This window comes from Dermacentor silvarum, chromosome 1, assembly GCF_013339745.2.
Source record: "Dermacentor silvarum isolate Dsil-2018 chromosome 1, BIME_Dsil_1.4, whole genome shotgun sequence".
Classification (NCBI taxonomy): domain Eukaryota; kingdom Metazoa; phylum Arthropoda; class Arachnida; order Ixodida; family Ixodidae; genus Dermacentor; species Dermacentor silvarum.
Window position 1 is genome coordinate 2,619,031 of NC_051154.1, and position 14,959 is coordinate 2,633,989.

The 14,959-nt window shown below is 45.2% G+C and overlaps 1 protein-coding gene and 1 long non-coding RNA gene across 3 annotated transcripts in view; both read left to right on the forward strand.

Annotated features, from left to right (window-relative positions):
* Positions 1-10,162, forward strand: part of LOC119456128 (mushroom body large-type Kenyon cell-specific protein 1) — an 84,859-nt gene extending 74,697 nt beyond the window's left edge. The window contains exon 8 of one of the 2 annotated variants that reach the window (XM_037717743.2): positions 9,023-9,512. In XM_037717743.2, coding sequence (XP_037573671.1) covers positions 9,023-9,374 — 352 coding nt within the window. In that variant the 3' untranslated portion in view covers positions 9,375-9,512. Of the gene's footprint in view, positions 1-9,022 lie in introns of both variants that reach the window. The other variant, XM_037717751.2, reaches the window with a different exon arrangement.
* Positions 2,423-9,000, forward strand: LOC125944306 (uncharacterized). Its single transcript, XR_007466199.1, has 3 exons — positions 2,423-2,586; positions 3,715-3,884; positions 4,310-9,000. It is a non-coding gene; the product is annotated as an uncharacterized LOC125944306 (long non-coding RNA).
* Positions 10,163-14,959: the final 4,797 nt, after the last annotated feature.

Consider the following 14,959-nt stretch of genomic DNA (forward strand, 5'->3'; position numbering starts at 1 on the left):
TATAGCTCTCTACTAATTTGCTATCGCAATTGATCCTTCGCCTTTCGGGTGAAACTGCGACAACTTTTAATAACAGCAATTGAACGCAATAATCTACCAGGATTAACAATCAATGGAAGAAACCCCCTAAAATTCAAGCACATGCTACCAATTCATCTTAGAAACTAAAACAGTCTACTTCCGTTAATTCAACCCTGGTGGGACTGCCGAAGTTGATAAACTTATCTGGTGGGTCGAATTAAACAAGAAGCAGAAAAAACACCAAAACATACCACTGATTCATTTGGCAGTACTATTTGCCCTATGCTAACGTGCCCTCGAATTAAGCACGCACCCACTTTCTATGTGTGCAAAGGAGACAACTAACGTAGGAAGAGCAGTAAAGCTCCTAAACGAAGTAGAAATCTAAGTTAATTAAATTGAAAAATTGAATTAACCGAGGTCAAATTTACGCCAGTCAACAGTCCTCAGTTTTCCTCGCCGCATGTTATGTTCCTCTTTAATTTTTGAAGTGTCCTATGAAATGTGTAGTTATAGTACATGTTAAGAAACCACGTTTCAATATATCAATTTTTCTTTGTATTACCTCTCCCACCTCCCCCCCCCCCCCCTCTTATGTAATATGTACCCCAGAAGGGGCTTTGAAGGGTAAAATAATTTTGTTTTGAAGGCGACATTTTTTTGGGGGGGGCCTCGCTATGAGATTTAGCCTGAAGGTAACAGATAAGAACATGGCCAAACTGTTTGCACAGAAGCCGCTGTCATCATAATCATCATCAGCAGCAGCCTATATTTATGTCCACTGCAGGATCAAGGCCTCTCCCTCGGATCTCCCATTGCCCCTGTCTTGCCTAATCTGATTCCAACTTGCGCCTGCAAATTTCCTAACTTCATCACCCCCCCTAGTTATCTGCCGTCCTCGACTGCGCTTCCCTTCTCTTGGTATCCATTCTGTAACTGTAATGGTCCACCGGTTATCCATCCTTCGTATTACATGGCCTGCCCAGCTCCACTTTTTCTGCTTAATGTCAACTAGAATATCGGCTATCCCCGTTTGCTCTCTGATCCACACCGCTCTCTCCCTGTCTCTTAACGTTTGGCCTAACATTTTTCGTTCCATTGCTCTTTGTGCGGTCCTTAACTTGTTCTCAAGATTCTTTGTTAACATCCAAGTTTCTGCCCCATATGTTAGCACCAGTAGAATGCAATGATTGTACACTTTTCTTTTCAACGACAGTAGTAAGCTCCCAGTCTGGATTTGGCAATGCCTGTCGTATGCACTCCAACCCAATTTTATTCTTTTATAAATTTCCTTCTCATGATCAGGGTCTCCTGTAAGTAATTGACCTAGATAAACATACTCCTTTACAGACTCTAGAGGCTGACTGGCTATCCGGAATTCTTGTTCCCTTGCCAGGCTATTGAACATTATCTCTGTCTTCTGCATATTAATCTTCAACCCCACTCTTACACTTTCTTGGTTAAGGTCCTCAATGATTTGTTGTAATTCGTCCCCATTGTTGCTGAATAGGACAGGTTGCTTAGATATTCGCTGTTGATCCTCACTCCTAAGCCTCCCCAGTCTAAGAGCTTGAATACTTCTAAGCATGCAGTGAATAGCATTGGAGAGAAAGCTGTAGCTGCAAATGTTGGCAATATTTGTGTGTGTGTTGCACTTTTCAAATTTCGTATTGCTTTTTTGTGAGGCTAGCGTGTAATACAGCTTTAATATGTAAAATTACAAGAAAGCATCTTGGGTAAAATGAGAACTATCTCAAATGCTTGTTCGTTTCTTGCACACATAATATTTTGTGGCATATGCAGCTTGCGGCAGACTGTTTGTGCCATTGTAGGTGTTACTGGCGTTTAGATTCACTAAAACGACAGAAGGTGCACAGCTCTAGCAAGTGCCGCTCTATAGCCTCTTCTGCTCTATTCTGATATGGCAGACTAGTCGACTGGAAGCAAGCACCACAACTAGGCACAACGGCTGGAGCCCAGCGCTGTTCGCACTGATGGGTGGTCACGAAAGTATATAGGATACTATGGACGGGAATTTTTCAAATATTTGTTAAGCTGGAAAAAATTGTTCATCTGATGTTTGTACTAATAACGAGATGTATATGCTAGAGGAAACTCAATTTTGGAGCAATTGTAGCTGAAAGAATTTCACTCAAAGCGCAAAATTTTAAGGTAAAAGCCTTATGTCTCATGATGATATCTCTGTTTCAAGGCCATTTCAAAACCACGTCGTCGACACGAAGTGGTCCCTTAGGATAAGAAGTAATAATGCACACAAAACCACGATTAAGGGTGGAACGATGATTAAGAAAGTGAACTGAAGAAAATTTGCGCGCGCATTTGTCTGCTGATCTTTGTTTCCTTGTGCTTAATTTGTGGTTCACGTTGCAGTTGTTAATTGTGGTTATTATGGGTGATATTGTCCGTGTGAGTGTCGTGACCGTGCCGGATTGACTTCGAAGGGGGCAACAGATGCAACGGCCGGCCAATGGGCAGCTTTCTTTAACTTCAAGACCGAGTGCTGCTGAAAGCTTTCTGAAAGCAACAAAAGGACAGAAAATATGGGTGAGTGAGCAATTTTTCCATGAAAGCACATTACGTTGTTGCAGTTTACGTGAAGTTGCCGCCACGCTGTCAATAAAACGTTTCCGATTTATCCAAGCATGACTGGCTCCAGTTGCTCATGCTACGATCTTTAGCACTTGATTGCGCAAAATGTTTTTTTGCCAATTGGAGTTAGTGGGAGATTCGGTGCGACAATCTGTTATTGGTTCAGCTTTTTAAACATAAAGCATAAGGTACCGTTTGGCGAGTGTGTCCAATGATCATTCCAGTAGTGCGTAAGAAATCTTTCAGTAGAAGAGTAGCAGTTGTGGTATGCATGTGCCAGAATGCATATGGTTGAGTGCGTAGCTCCAGCAGTTTTAAGGAAACAAGCGTTTTTGAGTCCTGTACTTTGTTTTAGAAGCCGTGGTGGTTAGTCGGTTTGTTCAAATTGTAGCACATGTCGTAAATGAACCAGCACTGTTGTCTGCATTTCCAGTGCTTCCTCACTTCACATATATGCTATACAATGTTTTAATCTTCCAGAATTTCACTTGTCAATAGTTCATTACCAGCATTAGTGTTTTTTTTATTGCGATAGCAATGGACACTTTAGGCGAACTTCTGCCATCGTTGTCGCCTGCGCGGCTGTATCTTGAAAGCCATCTGTGGCGGGAGCAGAGTCCGCCCTCCCTGTGTTTTTGCGGCTAAGATCGCGTTGATGCGAGTGCCAGCACGAAGCTCAATTCGCTCACACCGAGTTTCTGCGGTCATCGAGTGAGATGCGTTCATGTTTGCTTGTGTGCGCGTGACACCATGCTTGTTAATTTAGTTAGTGTGCCTATGTTTACAAGTTTATAGCCGATAAAGCCAATAAAACTACTATCCTTACTTTGTACTATGGCTGTCCACTAATTTGCTATCACAATCGATGCTTTGCCTTTCGGGCGAAACTGAGACTTTTTTTGCTTTACCTTTTTCAATGTGTTATAGCATATCATGCACATTCCATAAACTGTACTTTCAAGTTCATGCAACGGCCACGTCTTTTTAGTTGTTCTGTCATTTCATTTCGGTTGCTTAGGTACACTGAAATTATTTAATGCGCGAACACCCTGTATACATTGAATTTTTGGCATTCTGGTGCAGGATGTGGCCCTTGGAAAGACTAGCTGATGAAGAAATCGATGTCTGTGCTGCACAGCAAGGCTTGTGTGGCAGACCTTAAAGCATCAATAGATACGGTGTCTGCCTGCTGGAATTGCACCATCTCCCTGAAAGTACCCAGGTGCTGCAGAAGTACTTGACTGATCTGCCCGGTAATTAGTCTGTGCTTGTTTTCATACTGTTCAACTGTTTAATAATATTGATGTTATGTCTTGCCACATTGACAAAATGGTGAAATGGACACCGTGTTATTTAGAACCACAAACATGAAATAGCTATGCCATATTGAAATGAAACTCGTATTTCATTCCTCTTAAACAGCCATATATTCTTGTTTTGAAGAGCATAGTCATGATTATGATGTATAAAGCCATCAGTTGCCCATAATGTGTTACGGTTGAGACGTGAGCTTTTCTTACTGCCCACATTTTGTAATGCAGCACTTAAGTATTTAGTGGTATGCTGAAGCTCCTTTTTCATGAGTAAGTGTACATCAAGAACTATACAATAATTTTAATGGTTGATCTCGGCTTTTTTGACCTAATGGTATTAATGCGCTCTACATTGTATTTTTCAGCATCGCCATTTGGCCTGTTGTGGGATCCCACAAGATATGCTGCTACCCTGCGTTTTGTTCCTCGGTCAATTGCTAAACTTCTGCAAGCCCCATGGAAGCCAACTGTCATCTGCATTGAATGGAACAAATTCATTAATCCGGCCTTCATAATATATCTTAAACTGAAGCTAGAACCAGAGCTTAAACAGCGTATATTCTATAAAGATTTACCACTGCATACCTTCGGGTGCCTACACCCAACAGTCTACTGTCTAGAACACGAATGATGTTTTATTCTAGAATAGCTTTGTCAGTAGTACTACTGCTTGTTTTTGTAGGATCAGAGTCCACGCTGTTTTTGCAATCCTATCAGAACACAGAAGGACGAGGATAATGTTAATTTATTGTTTCAGAGATTGACACTTGGACTTATGAGAAATAGTTCAGGGGCACAGACTGTTATATTAAATATGGCTTAAGAAAAGAAACCTGAATGAAAAATACAGACCAGATGCATGGTAGGATGTCAGAAAGGAGATAGAGGTTTTAGCCATAATAGTGCGGCAACGACTACAGTGCAGCAGGACACTTTAACTGGAGCTCTTCTCCACTTGCAGACCAATGCAAGCGCAGTACACTTGGAAAGGCTCTGCGTGGTTGTGTTGGCAGCCTGGTTTCTACATAAGAGTTGGTTATAAACATATAATGATGTTAACGCACACAAAAACTACCTTAGGTACTGTATCCATTTTCTTCAGTTTACTTTTCGTTGTAAATACATTCGTTAAAGATTTTCATTGTGTTCAGGAAGCCGATTTTTTTTTTTACATTGATAAGCTCGGTCTGTTTACATTCATATTTGCAAAGATACATTTTTAAGCTGGTCTGGCGTTTGCACGGCCAGACCCCGACATACATCAATCTAACACTTACAAAATGCACCCACTAATAGCTGGAATGTGTACAACAAAGATGTGTGACACATATCTACTACCACTTGCTAGCATTTTCTGTATTAGGAGCTGGGTCACTGCTACAGCTTTTTTTATCACAATAAAAATAATGTGATGTACAAAAACTATCCTCTGTTGTATTGTTATTCTGTGTTTTGTATTGAAATAAAACATTCCATTCCCTGTGTATACATGCAGGTATAATTATGAAAACCATTTCATGGTTGGTCACTTCCTCGGGCTTGGATGTTCATAGGCATGATAAGCAAATAAACTGAATATATTAAAGCAAGGCTCACGTAATTATTGCTTACGACTTTAAATACCAGCTACTGCATACTTCCCACGCAAAATTACAGTATACTCTTTGTTTTCCCTAGAGCAACTATCTGCATGAAGTTATATAGAGAGAGAGAAACGTTTATTCTTGAAACAGTGTCCCGAGTGAGGCCCGGTATCACCCTGAGGTGGGAAGGTTCCTTAGTCCAGGAACCCTCTGGCTTCGGCTGCCCTCTTGGCCCTGGCGACGAGTTGTCGTTGGTCTTCCAGGTCCCCGAGGGCGAGCTTGGCCTCCCACGTTTCGAATAGGTGGTCTTCGTTTGCTTGTGGTGCTCGGTTAGCGTCCATTTCCGGCTGCATTTCACTATCTTCATGCCATGGGCATTCCAAGAGCAAGTGTGCCAGCGTGTCGGGAACGTTGCAGAGTGGGCAGAGGTAGCTGAGGAGCGTCGGGTACTTACACTCACGGAACAATAATGCATGAAGTTATAGAAAATAATTTTTAAAAAAGTGAATGCACCTGGTCGTTTATAGAGGAGCTCACCTTGCCGCGGTGCACTTCGCCATCCTTGGAATAGCGTAGTCAGGGATGTGGCCAAGCTCAGGTAGGGCAAATGCCGCAGCCAGATCCGCATCCAGCAATCGAGCACACGGGCAGTACACGCACTAATGGCAGGAATCTTTGCAGTTGTTTTCTTTTCGTAGGTTCGAAGTCCGCTGCAATTATGTATCGCGCCGTGCTTGGAACTGATGCTGCTTTCTATGATCACCCTCGAGAAACACATCAATGCACTGGCGCTGATAGTAGTTTTGGAGCACTTGCACGAAGAATACACGTATGTAGGTCATCAACTGGCTCATGCACGGAATAAGATGACACTGCACTAGCTGGCAGTCTTCTTGACAGGACGGCCGACCTGTCTCGGCGCCGCAGTAGAATTACTCCGTTACCGAAGGGCTCCAGAGGATTGCACTGGTCCGTAAAACGATGCCCTTGAAGATGCGCAGCATCGTTAACAAGAAAAACTGCGAAGGCAACTGGCGTCCATCGGAAAAAGCCGACGTGGCGAGCAACAAATCACAACGCAGCAATGTTTGCGCACTAACTGCACGCAAGGAGTGATTCAAGGTAGCTGCGAGGCTACCTTGAGGTTCTTGAGTGAAATGCTTGAGCTTTCCTTCACTCAAGGCGTGTTTCGAGTGGACGGCGATTTGTGAAATGAAAAGCCACCCTCAAGGAGCATTTCGAGTGGAGGGTCGAGTCGAGTGGAAGTGCATTTGTGAATACGGGGATAAGGAAGAGTGACTTGCTAAAACACGACTTGCAAAAATGGCTAAGTTGTGGTTTCAGAGTGATGATGACTCAGCAAAAAAAGTGCCGAGTCACGGTCCGAATTTGGTGAAATAAGGATGACTTGCAAAAATGACTGCAAAATGTGTAAAGAAAATGTCAAAAGAAATTTCACAAAGCGTAAAAAGTGGTTGTCATTGAGTTAGCGGCGCTTGGGCTTTCACCTTCAAGTCGCCTTAGTTGTAGCATAAGGAACTCCTATTCATTTTTCATGTGTACAGTAAAAATCAATATAAGTTAATGCAGAGTACAGGTTGACCCCTGATTTGAGCTAAGTGAATTTTTTGTTTTTCAAATATATTTGTCACAGTTAACTACAGACCATGCTTTCTTGGATCACTGCGCTCATCACGGACAAGAAGTGAACTGTCATTATTCTTATCCGGGGATGGCTGCTAGTTACTTTTGGCATCCCACAGCAGGGTGTTATCCGGAGAATTTGCTACGCAGGACTAAACACGGGCAATGAGTGGCACACCATCGACCTGCTGGCCTTTCACTTGTTTTGATGGTCGATAGCAGTATTGTCGCACTGTGTTCTCACCGCCTGCGGTAAAACCTCTCTTCCACACTGGCCATTTTTCCCAACAGATAGTCATTCTTCTGCTGCGCTCTTATTACAAAGTGCTCAAAGCTCATCTGATGACGAAAAGTTGAGCCTTTTTCGCTGCTTGAAGTGACGTAATTATGAGTGAATTCAACTGCCTTTGCAAGGAATCGAATCTACTATTATCGTGAGAACTAGCGCACAATGCTCGTGAAGAAATTCCAAAGTGTAGCAATCGCAGAACGAAGTTTTCAGGGAAAGTCGACAGTTTCACTGTTTTGCTTTCTGTTAGCAGAAACCAATTGGTACAGTGCTACCATGTTCCCATTCACTTCTGCAATTCTATCAACTTCGAATGCAGAACTAAGTCAAGCCATGGTCTACTAATTTTGCACTTCGAGACGGTAGTAGCGCAATAAAGTTGGGCGAGTTGGTGAAACTGCATATTGTACTAGTTGCAAGTCAGCACTTGTCCTGTGGACTGCATCTTTGTGCATTGTCCATTTGCACTGCAATAGTAATGCACGTTGGCACATTCGCAGTACCAACAAGAACAAAAATGGCGTAATGCTTTTTTTTTTTTTTTTTTTTTTTTTTTTGTAGTGGCCAGACAGTTGAAATTGTGCCAAAGACCACTATGTTAAATGAGGGGGCACTTGTCACCTAACTTTTTCTGGGGGAAAAACTCTACCTATATTCTGGTCTTTACGGCATTTAATACTTTTTATTAGGGCAATATTTAGAATACTGCACCATACTTCTGCTCGTTTGCAAAAATGCATTTTTGGCTGCTCCAAAAGCTGCCCTGAAATGGCATGGGCCAGTAGCATCACTGGGATATACAGGGTATTATAATTAACTTGGGCCAAACATTAAAAATATGCAAATGCCATGTTGCTGGACAGAACCAAGGTAATCTTGTTTGCTGTCACTTGAAGATACTCAGATTATTTTTGCAGCATTCTGCCTAATTACATCATCAGCCTCAATCAATTTCTTAACTATTATAATTAGATAAAAGTGTCAATGAAAAAATTGTTGCAACATGAATGGCAACATGAAAAACTCCCGATACAGCTTTTTGTTGCTCAATATGCACTACATAAGTGTTTTTCAGAGCGTGAAAGATGCCCACGAATACACGCAAAATTGCTGCACAACTGGCCGCTCAAGGTGTGTATTTGCGGGCAACTTTCACGCTCGGAAAAACGCTTTTACGTAGCACGTATTGAGCAACAAAAAGCTGTATCGGGAGTTCCTCACGTTGCTCTATAATTTTCTTATTGACACTTTCATCTAATTACAGTAACTGAGAAGTTGATTAATTAATTGAGACTAATGATGTAATTAGGCAGAATGCAAAAAAAATCTGAGAATCTCCAAGCGATGGCAAACAACATTACCTTGGTTCTGTCCAGCTACGTAGCATTTGCATATTTTTGAAGTTTGGCTCAAGTTAAGCGAAACACCCTGCATTAATAACAATAGGTAACCCAGCCACTTCAAGAGGCTACTGGCAAGCACTTTGTGACACAATATATTGAATCGCCTATAGTAGGCATAATTTCTCGGAGTTGGTAGTGAAGGACGTGGTTGTGATGCAGTTCCTGTCGAGCATCCAGCAACTGGCGCTGCACCAGACGTCCGAGGAGGAGGAGCAGGTGCCCAAGGCACCTGCGCTGCCAGTTGTGTCGGACCTTATCCGTCTGCTGGCACAAGAGCGGCTGGCAGATGCGCGCCGTCCCGCCCCCACGGACGTCATCCTCAAGGTGCCCTCGTACCGGCCAGCCGTGCCCCCCGCCACCCCTGCCGCTGCCGCCTCGAGCAGTTCGTCGGAGGCTGCCGCCGGACCCCCAACCGAGGAAAAGCGCACACGGCCCAAGCGGGGCCGCTACCGCAACTATGACCGTGACCACCTCATTCAGGCGGTGCTTGCTGTGCAGCGGGGTGAGATGAGCGTACACCGTGCAGGCACCTACTTTGGTGTCCCACACTCTACGCTCGAATACAAGGTCAAGGAGCGCCATCTGCTGCGGCCCAAGAAGCGGCGCCAACCAGACGGTCTGCTTGAGGCGCTCATCAAGTCCACGCTGGACAAGTGACCGGCGCCTGGCCGGAAAGCGTCCCTCATGATAAGCTAGTCTACTCTGTGATGACCACGGTGAGAGAGAGAGTATTTTATATTGGACTGCTGTTGGGCCGACTGTGATGACGGCGCTTTCCGGATCTCGTGCCTCGGGGCCCAATTGTGGGTCCCTGCCAAGTGCCTGCCCGGTGTACTTAGAGAAAGACTATTTTTCCACGCAGAGTATTTTTCGCATAATTTGGGCTGGGCGGCCAGTGGACTTAACCGCACTGCCATACAGCGCCCGGCGCCCATTCCACACTTAGTGCAAAACCTTGTTGAGTTGGTCCCGCTGACCCTACACAGCGGTGACTAGGTCATCTTTGTTGTCGCTTTTTTATCATATGTTTTATGTTTACTGTTTTGTTGATTTGTCAGAGATTTCATCTTTTTTTCTATTGAGGATATCTACATGTCAATGTATTTTTGAGATCCCTGAAGTGAGAGACTTATGGCGGCGTTTTCCCTGTCTCTGTGGCAGACACCACTGTACAAAAAAGGAGTTAAGGCCAAATGATTTGCTGTTTGACTGGATGAGCATTCCACCTGTTAATCCTTGAGTGAGCAAGTCTGTATTAAGGAGACAACAATGATTAAACCACGTGATTTTTTCCCCGTTGACGTCTACCTTTGTAGAGCAAATATGGCAGCACAGTTTTTATTGCTGTGCTTTCACAGATGGTGTCTTGTAGAATTATTTTCGCTGAAACACAAACAGGCACTGAAAACTGCTTCAGGTTCTTACTAAAGCATTGAATGTTGGCTCAGTCGATGCCATGTCTTTCCAGCAAGCAATTAAAGTTGTCCATATGCTGAAACAAAGCTACAAGCACTGTTCTTTAGCTAATTTGGTAAGTCAGCAGCTGTTCATGGGAGAGCACTCATCATCTGCTCGGGCAACTTCTGACCAAGGCTTGAAGACACTTGTGCAGGATTGTTTGCGATCAGTGTAGGAGTAAGATCCAGGGTCTAATTCTTCCCTCTCGAGGGATTGCTTGTCCACTTGGGCATCTGAGACACACCGCCACAGATGCAAGTGAAGAATACTGTCACCAATGATAGAGGCGATAAGTTCGCTGGAGGCTTCAGATGGATGGAAGCAGATACAGAGGAAGTGTGAAGACACTTCGTATTTACAACTTTTTACAAGAAATACACATATAAATACAAGGCGGAACTGGAACACATAGGGTTACTCTATACCGGCAGAACCGATGGTGCATAGCACCCGAGTCCAGACCGCTTGGTCGGGGCAACGGGGCTACATTTTCTATCCCCTTGGTGCCCCACCCTAAACATTTACAGCCCAACCGAGTGGCTGTGAGAGTGGTCTGCCGGCACACCAATCACCAATCTTGTACGAAGATCATCGTGTGCATGATCTGCCAGCTATTAAAGCATTGAGCCTCGTCTACACCCCCTTTCTTTACCACCGATTAAATTGTTTGCTCCTCTCCATAAAAAACGTCACAGGCCTGCGCAGCCTACGCAGCACAGTCACAGCATAAGCTGGTGGAGCGGCCCAAGAGTAGCTCCAATTTGGGCACCATGCACAACATGGTCTTCGTGGCAGTCTGCCTCGTTTTGACGAGAACGATCTGAGCTGTCCGCCCGGCGTCGACGGCGAGCTGCAACTTGTAATGCTCTTTGCACAGCAGTCTGCTGAGCCCGATGAAGCCTTAGAACTGCAACTTACATGTCGGGCGCGCCGCCTTTGCAGGCACGTTAACAGATGGCGCCACCATACTGGTGGAGGCTCGGGAGCGCGTTGATTCCGCGCCTCGTCTGAATCGCATATCGTCGTCTGCGCCTGCAGACGCTGCGTTTGCAGGCATCTTACCTAGATGGCACCACCATACTGGCAGAGGCTCAAGTCGTCTCTCCCTGCGTGCTTGCCTTATATATGGGTATTTTCCGCGGCCCAATAGCAAGCGCTTGCGTGGCTTAGTGGCAGAGTATCTGGCTCCCACGTAGCGAGCGCGGGTTCGATCCCGGCGGAAATCGGGTACTTTTTTCACGTTTCCGGCGATAGCGGTTACGTGGCGGACACCGGCAGCGGCATCATCGCGACCCGAAACGGCTATTGGAATGAGCCCATAGCAGCTTACACTGTAAAACAACATACAAATAGAAACGCAGAAGGGAGAGGGACATAAACGCAAAGCAATTTTACGCACCGCAAAATAAAGTCGTACCCGCCGTAACGAAACAGCAGGAAGCAGCTGCAAACTAAGGCGGCAGGGTGACTGATATGTGCTGTGTCACCCCATCCCACGCTCATGCCTGTGTATAACCTTTGCAATAATCTATACTGTAGTATAATTGCGGGCCATCCTCATCAATCGCGTCATCATGTGCCCCCCATGTTTGCTCAGTGCCAGCCAGCTCGCATGTATATCTGGTTACCAGGACGACCAGGGTCGTTAACGCGTCACGAATTGCTGGCTCTAATAGCCACTCCGTGTGTCGGGTATAATCAGTAGAGGCCGGATCATTAGGCACTAAAAAAGCGCGTTTTAGGCGCCAAAATAGGCCGGCAAAACAACGTTTTAGGCCTCCAAATTCGTAAATATAGGCACAATAAATGTTTACATAAATGCCAATTATTTCAAACGAAGACGTGCGCGACCTTTATCTACGACAAAAAAACAAGAAATGTTATTGTGTATGATGGCACAAAGGCGCCAACAGTTGAACATAGCCGTGCAATTGCCCCATCAAACTGCTGGACTAATGACGAGCAATTGGCGTAATTGTACAAGCACACTGCTCATATTCATGTTCAACGGCCACTGTACTCGAGCGTCGCATATAGTGAAAGAGGCACGAAAAAGAATACTTGAAAGTTGAGAAAACTGATTAAAAGAAAACGCTACTTTATGTTACCTTGATGCAATTATATTAAGACACAACAAAAACAGATGAATAATACATGCAAGAGAGACTACGATTTATTTTAAGAAATTAACATGTTCTTACTTGAGGACTGTTAAGTACAACTCTGGCAATTTTCTCATATACAATGACATTATCCGACTTGTACAGGCAAACCATCCCAACACTGCCAAATACACTTCCGCCCATTTGAAGTGCACATATTTGAAGAAATCTGTTTAGAGGGCACGCGGAACGTAATCTAAGAATCACTGTGAAGATTGTGGAAACAATAGCAAACTACCGTCATCTCCAGATTTTTGGAGTCAAAATTGTGCCTCTTGTACGCTGAGAACGAATGCTTGACGGCGGTGAACACCTTAAAAAGTAAATTACAAACAAAACAAAAGCTGCGTGCGCATCACAGTTTCCTTCCTTCTTTTGCTCTTCACTCTCCTTTCCCCTGACAGCTCTCCGCGGTTTCACATTCTCCAACCACTCGCGCCCTGTCAGCGCGGCGGCGTATGCTGGCCGGCGCCTCCCATTTCACTGCTGCTAGCAGTTGTTTTTCAGGAGTTGGTTGAACTAGAGGACTAGGTTAAACCTAGTAGAGTTCCTAACAGTCAGTGTTACCCGGTAACTAGAATAACGGTCTCTAACTGCACTCGAAAGCAAAACTTGAGGGTAAATAGTGTTCATATAGGCGTCGATATTGAAAATAGGCAGTTATAGGCACTATAAAAACACTATAAAAGCCCTTCTTAACCTCGAATTCATGCTCATATATCAAAGTGGGGCGATAGGAGCGCAAGGAACAAAAAAGGCATTTGCCTAAAATCCTGTCTCTAATAATCAGCCTGTGTCATGAGCCACACACCTGTCTCATATCGGCGCCGTCACCGCGACAGGCACCCACCATTGACAACCAATTATCCCATTGTGTTTCACTCGTCAAGAAAGGACCATCAGCAACCTTCTGTCGACCATCTCTTCACCCTTTCTTTATAGCCGTTCCGTTCCTCGGGACCAAAAGGAAAGGAAACGGTGATGTCAAGCTTCTCAAGCTAAAATAAAGAAATTAATAACTTTTTCCAACAGCAGGCTTACAGTAGGTATAACTGAGGTGATTAATTTGGCCGAATGACCTCCTTGTGCCTGCATTGTAGCACCACTTCACTTGTGGTCATCCCACAATACATTGGTGAGAAACGCAGTGCATACTGTTGTGACCCAGGGCCTTAGTAGCATAGCCGGGTCAGGGAAGGCAATGTGTCATGAATTTAGGTGCTCTACAAACAGACAGGCGACAAGATTCCAACACTAAAAAAAACATCGCACAAATGAACAAGCCAAAAAAGGGACTGATACAACAAATAACTCTAGAAACACCCCAGCTATAGCGCCCCAGTTCTCAATAGGCTAAAGAGCAAGCAGTCTGACCGTCCTAGCCTCTCTGGCTGCATCGCTGCACGAAGGGAACGTTCTTTCTGTCACCGGCTTGTGTTGCCTCAATGCCCATGCTTGGTCACATCTCTTCTATGTTCGGTACTCCCGACGATCCTGTGGATGTTGTCGCCTGTGTAGCAACCGGACAATCCGCCTGTCTCCGATGTCTGTGTCCCAGTCATCGATGACGTGGCAGTGAGACCTAGCAGGTTAGGCCTAGCGACGGGTTCGGCCGCCACATCTGTCCTGTGCCTTGCTCACGTGTCGAAGATGCGCCCCGGGGACTACCTTGCGTGACGCTGCTGGCCTACCTTTGAAGGGGGATTGCTGCTGGGGTGCCCGGAACTTCTGTGAGAGGCTGCAGCAAGTCCGAGGAGCCTCGCTCGAACGTCGCCGAGGTTGACGGCCACGCCTCGGGATGCCAGCGTGACAGCCTCCGGAACCAAACACCTGCTGCTCCCCCGTTGCCAGTGCAGTGCTGGCGAGACAACCTTCTTCGACCGGAGCCACGCAGACAATGCCAGCTCAGCGCTGCTTTTCTCCCGATCACGGCTCGGGTCACGCGTCACGAGATCTCGTGCCGTTTCGAACGCTCCACGCTCTTCGTCGTCGTCGTTCTTCTTTCTCCGCCTGCCCCTTACTCATGACACTATGTCAGCAACGGTCTCAGAGAGAGCTTAGCAGTTTATAATACAAATGTTTGTTTACAGTAGCTTAAGTTCAGTGGAAGTGCTGTAAAGGCTTCTGGCCTCGTAAGCCCCTCGGCAATGGAGCACACACACACTTAATTGCACTTAGTTTGTTCGCTGCACAGGTTGCACCCTTGGGCCTGTGTGTATAGGCACTTTTTTTTTCAGTGCTGCTGACCCTCACTTGTACTGTGCTCCTTCCAAGTAGACGTTTCTCGGGGGTTGGGGCACTCCTTGTTGACACTTGTCCTCTGGTGCCGTGGCCAGCCGCTTGAGGCATCTTGAGTTGTGTTTTGAAACATGCATGGAATAAGGTTGGTTATAATCATGCATGTGGACGAACTACAACAAATGATTGAAATGACCTTAAATGGGAAAGTGCAAAAGTGGGGTTGAAGATTAATATG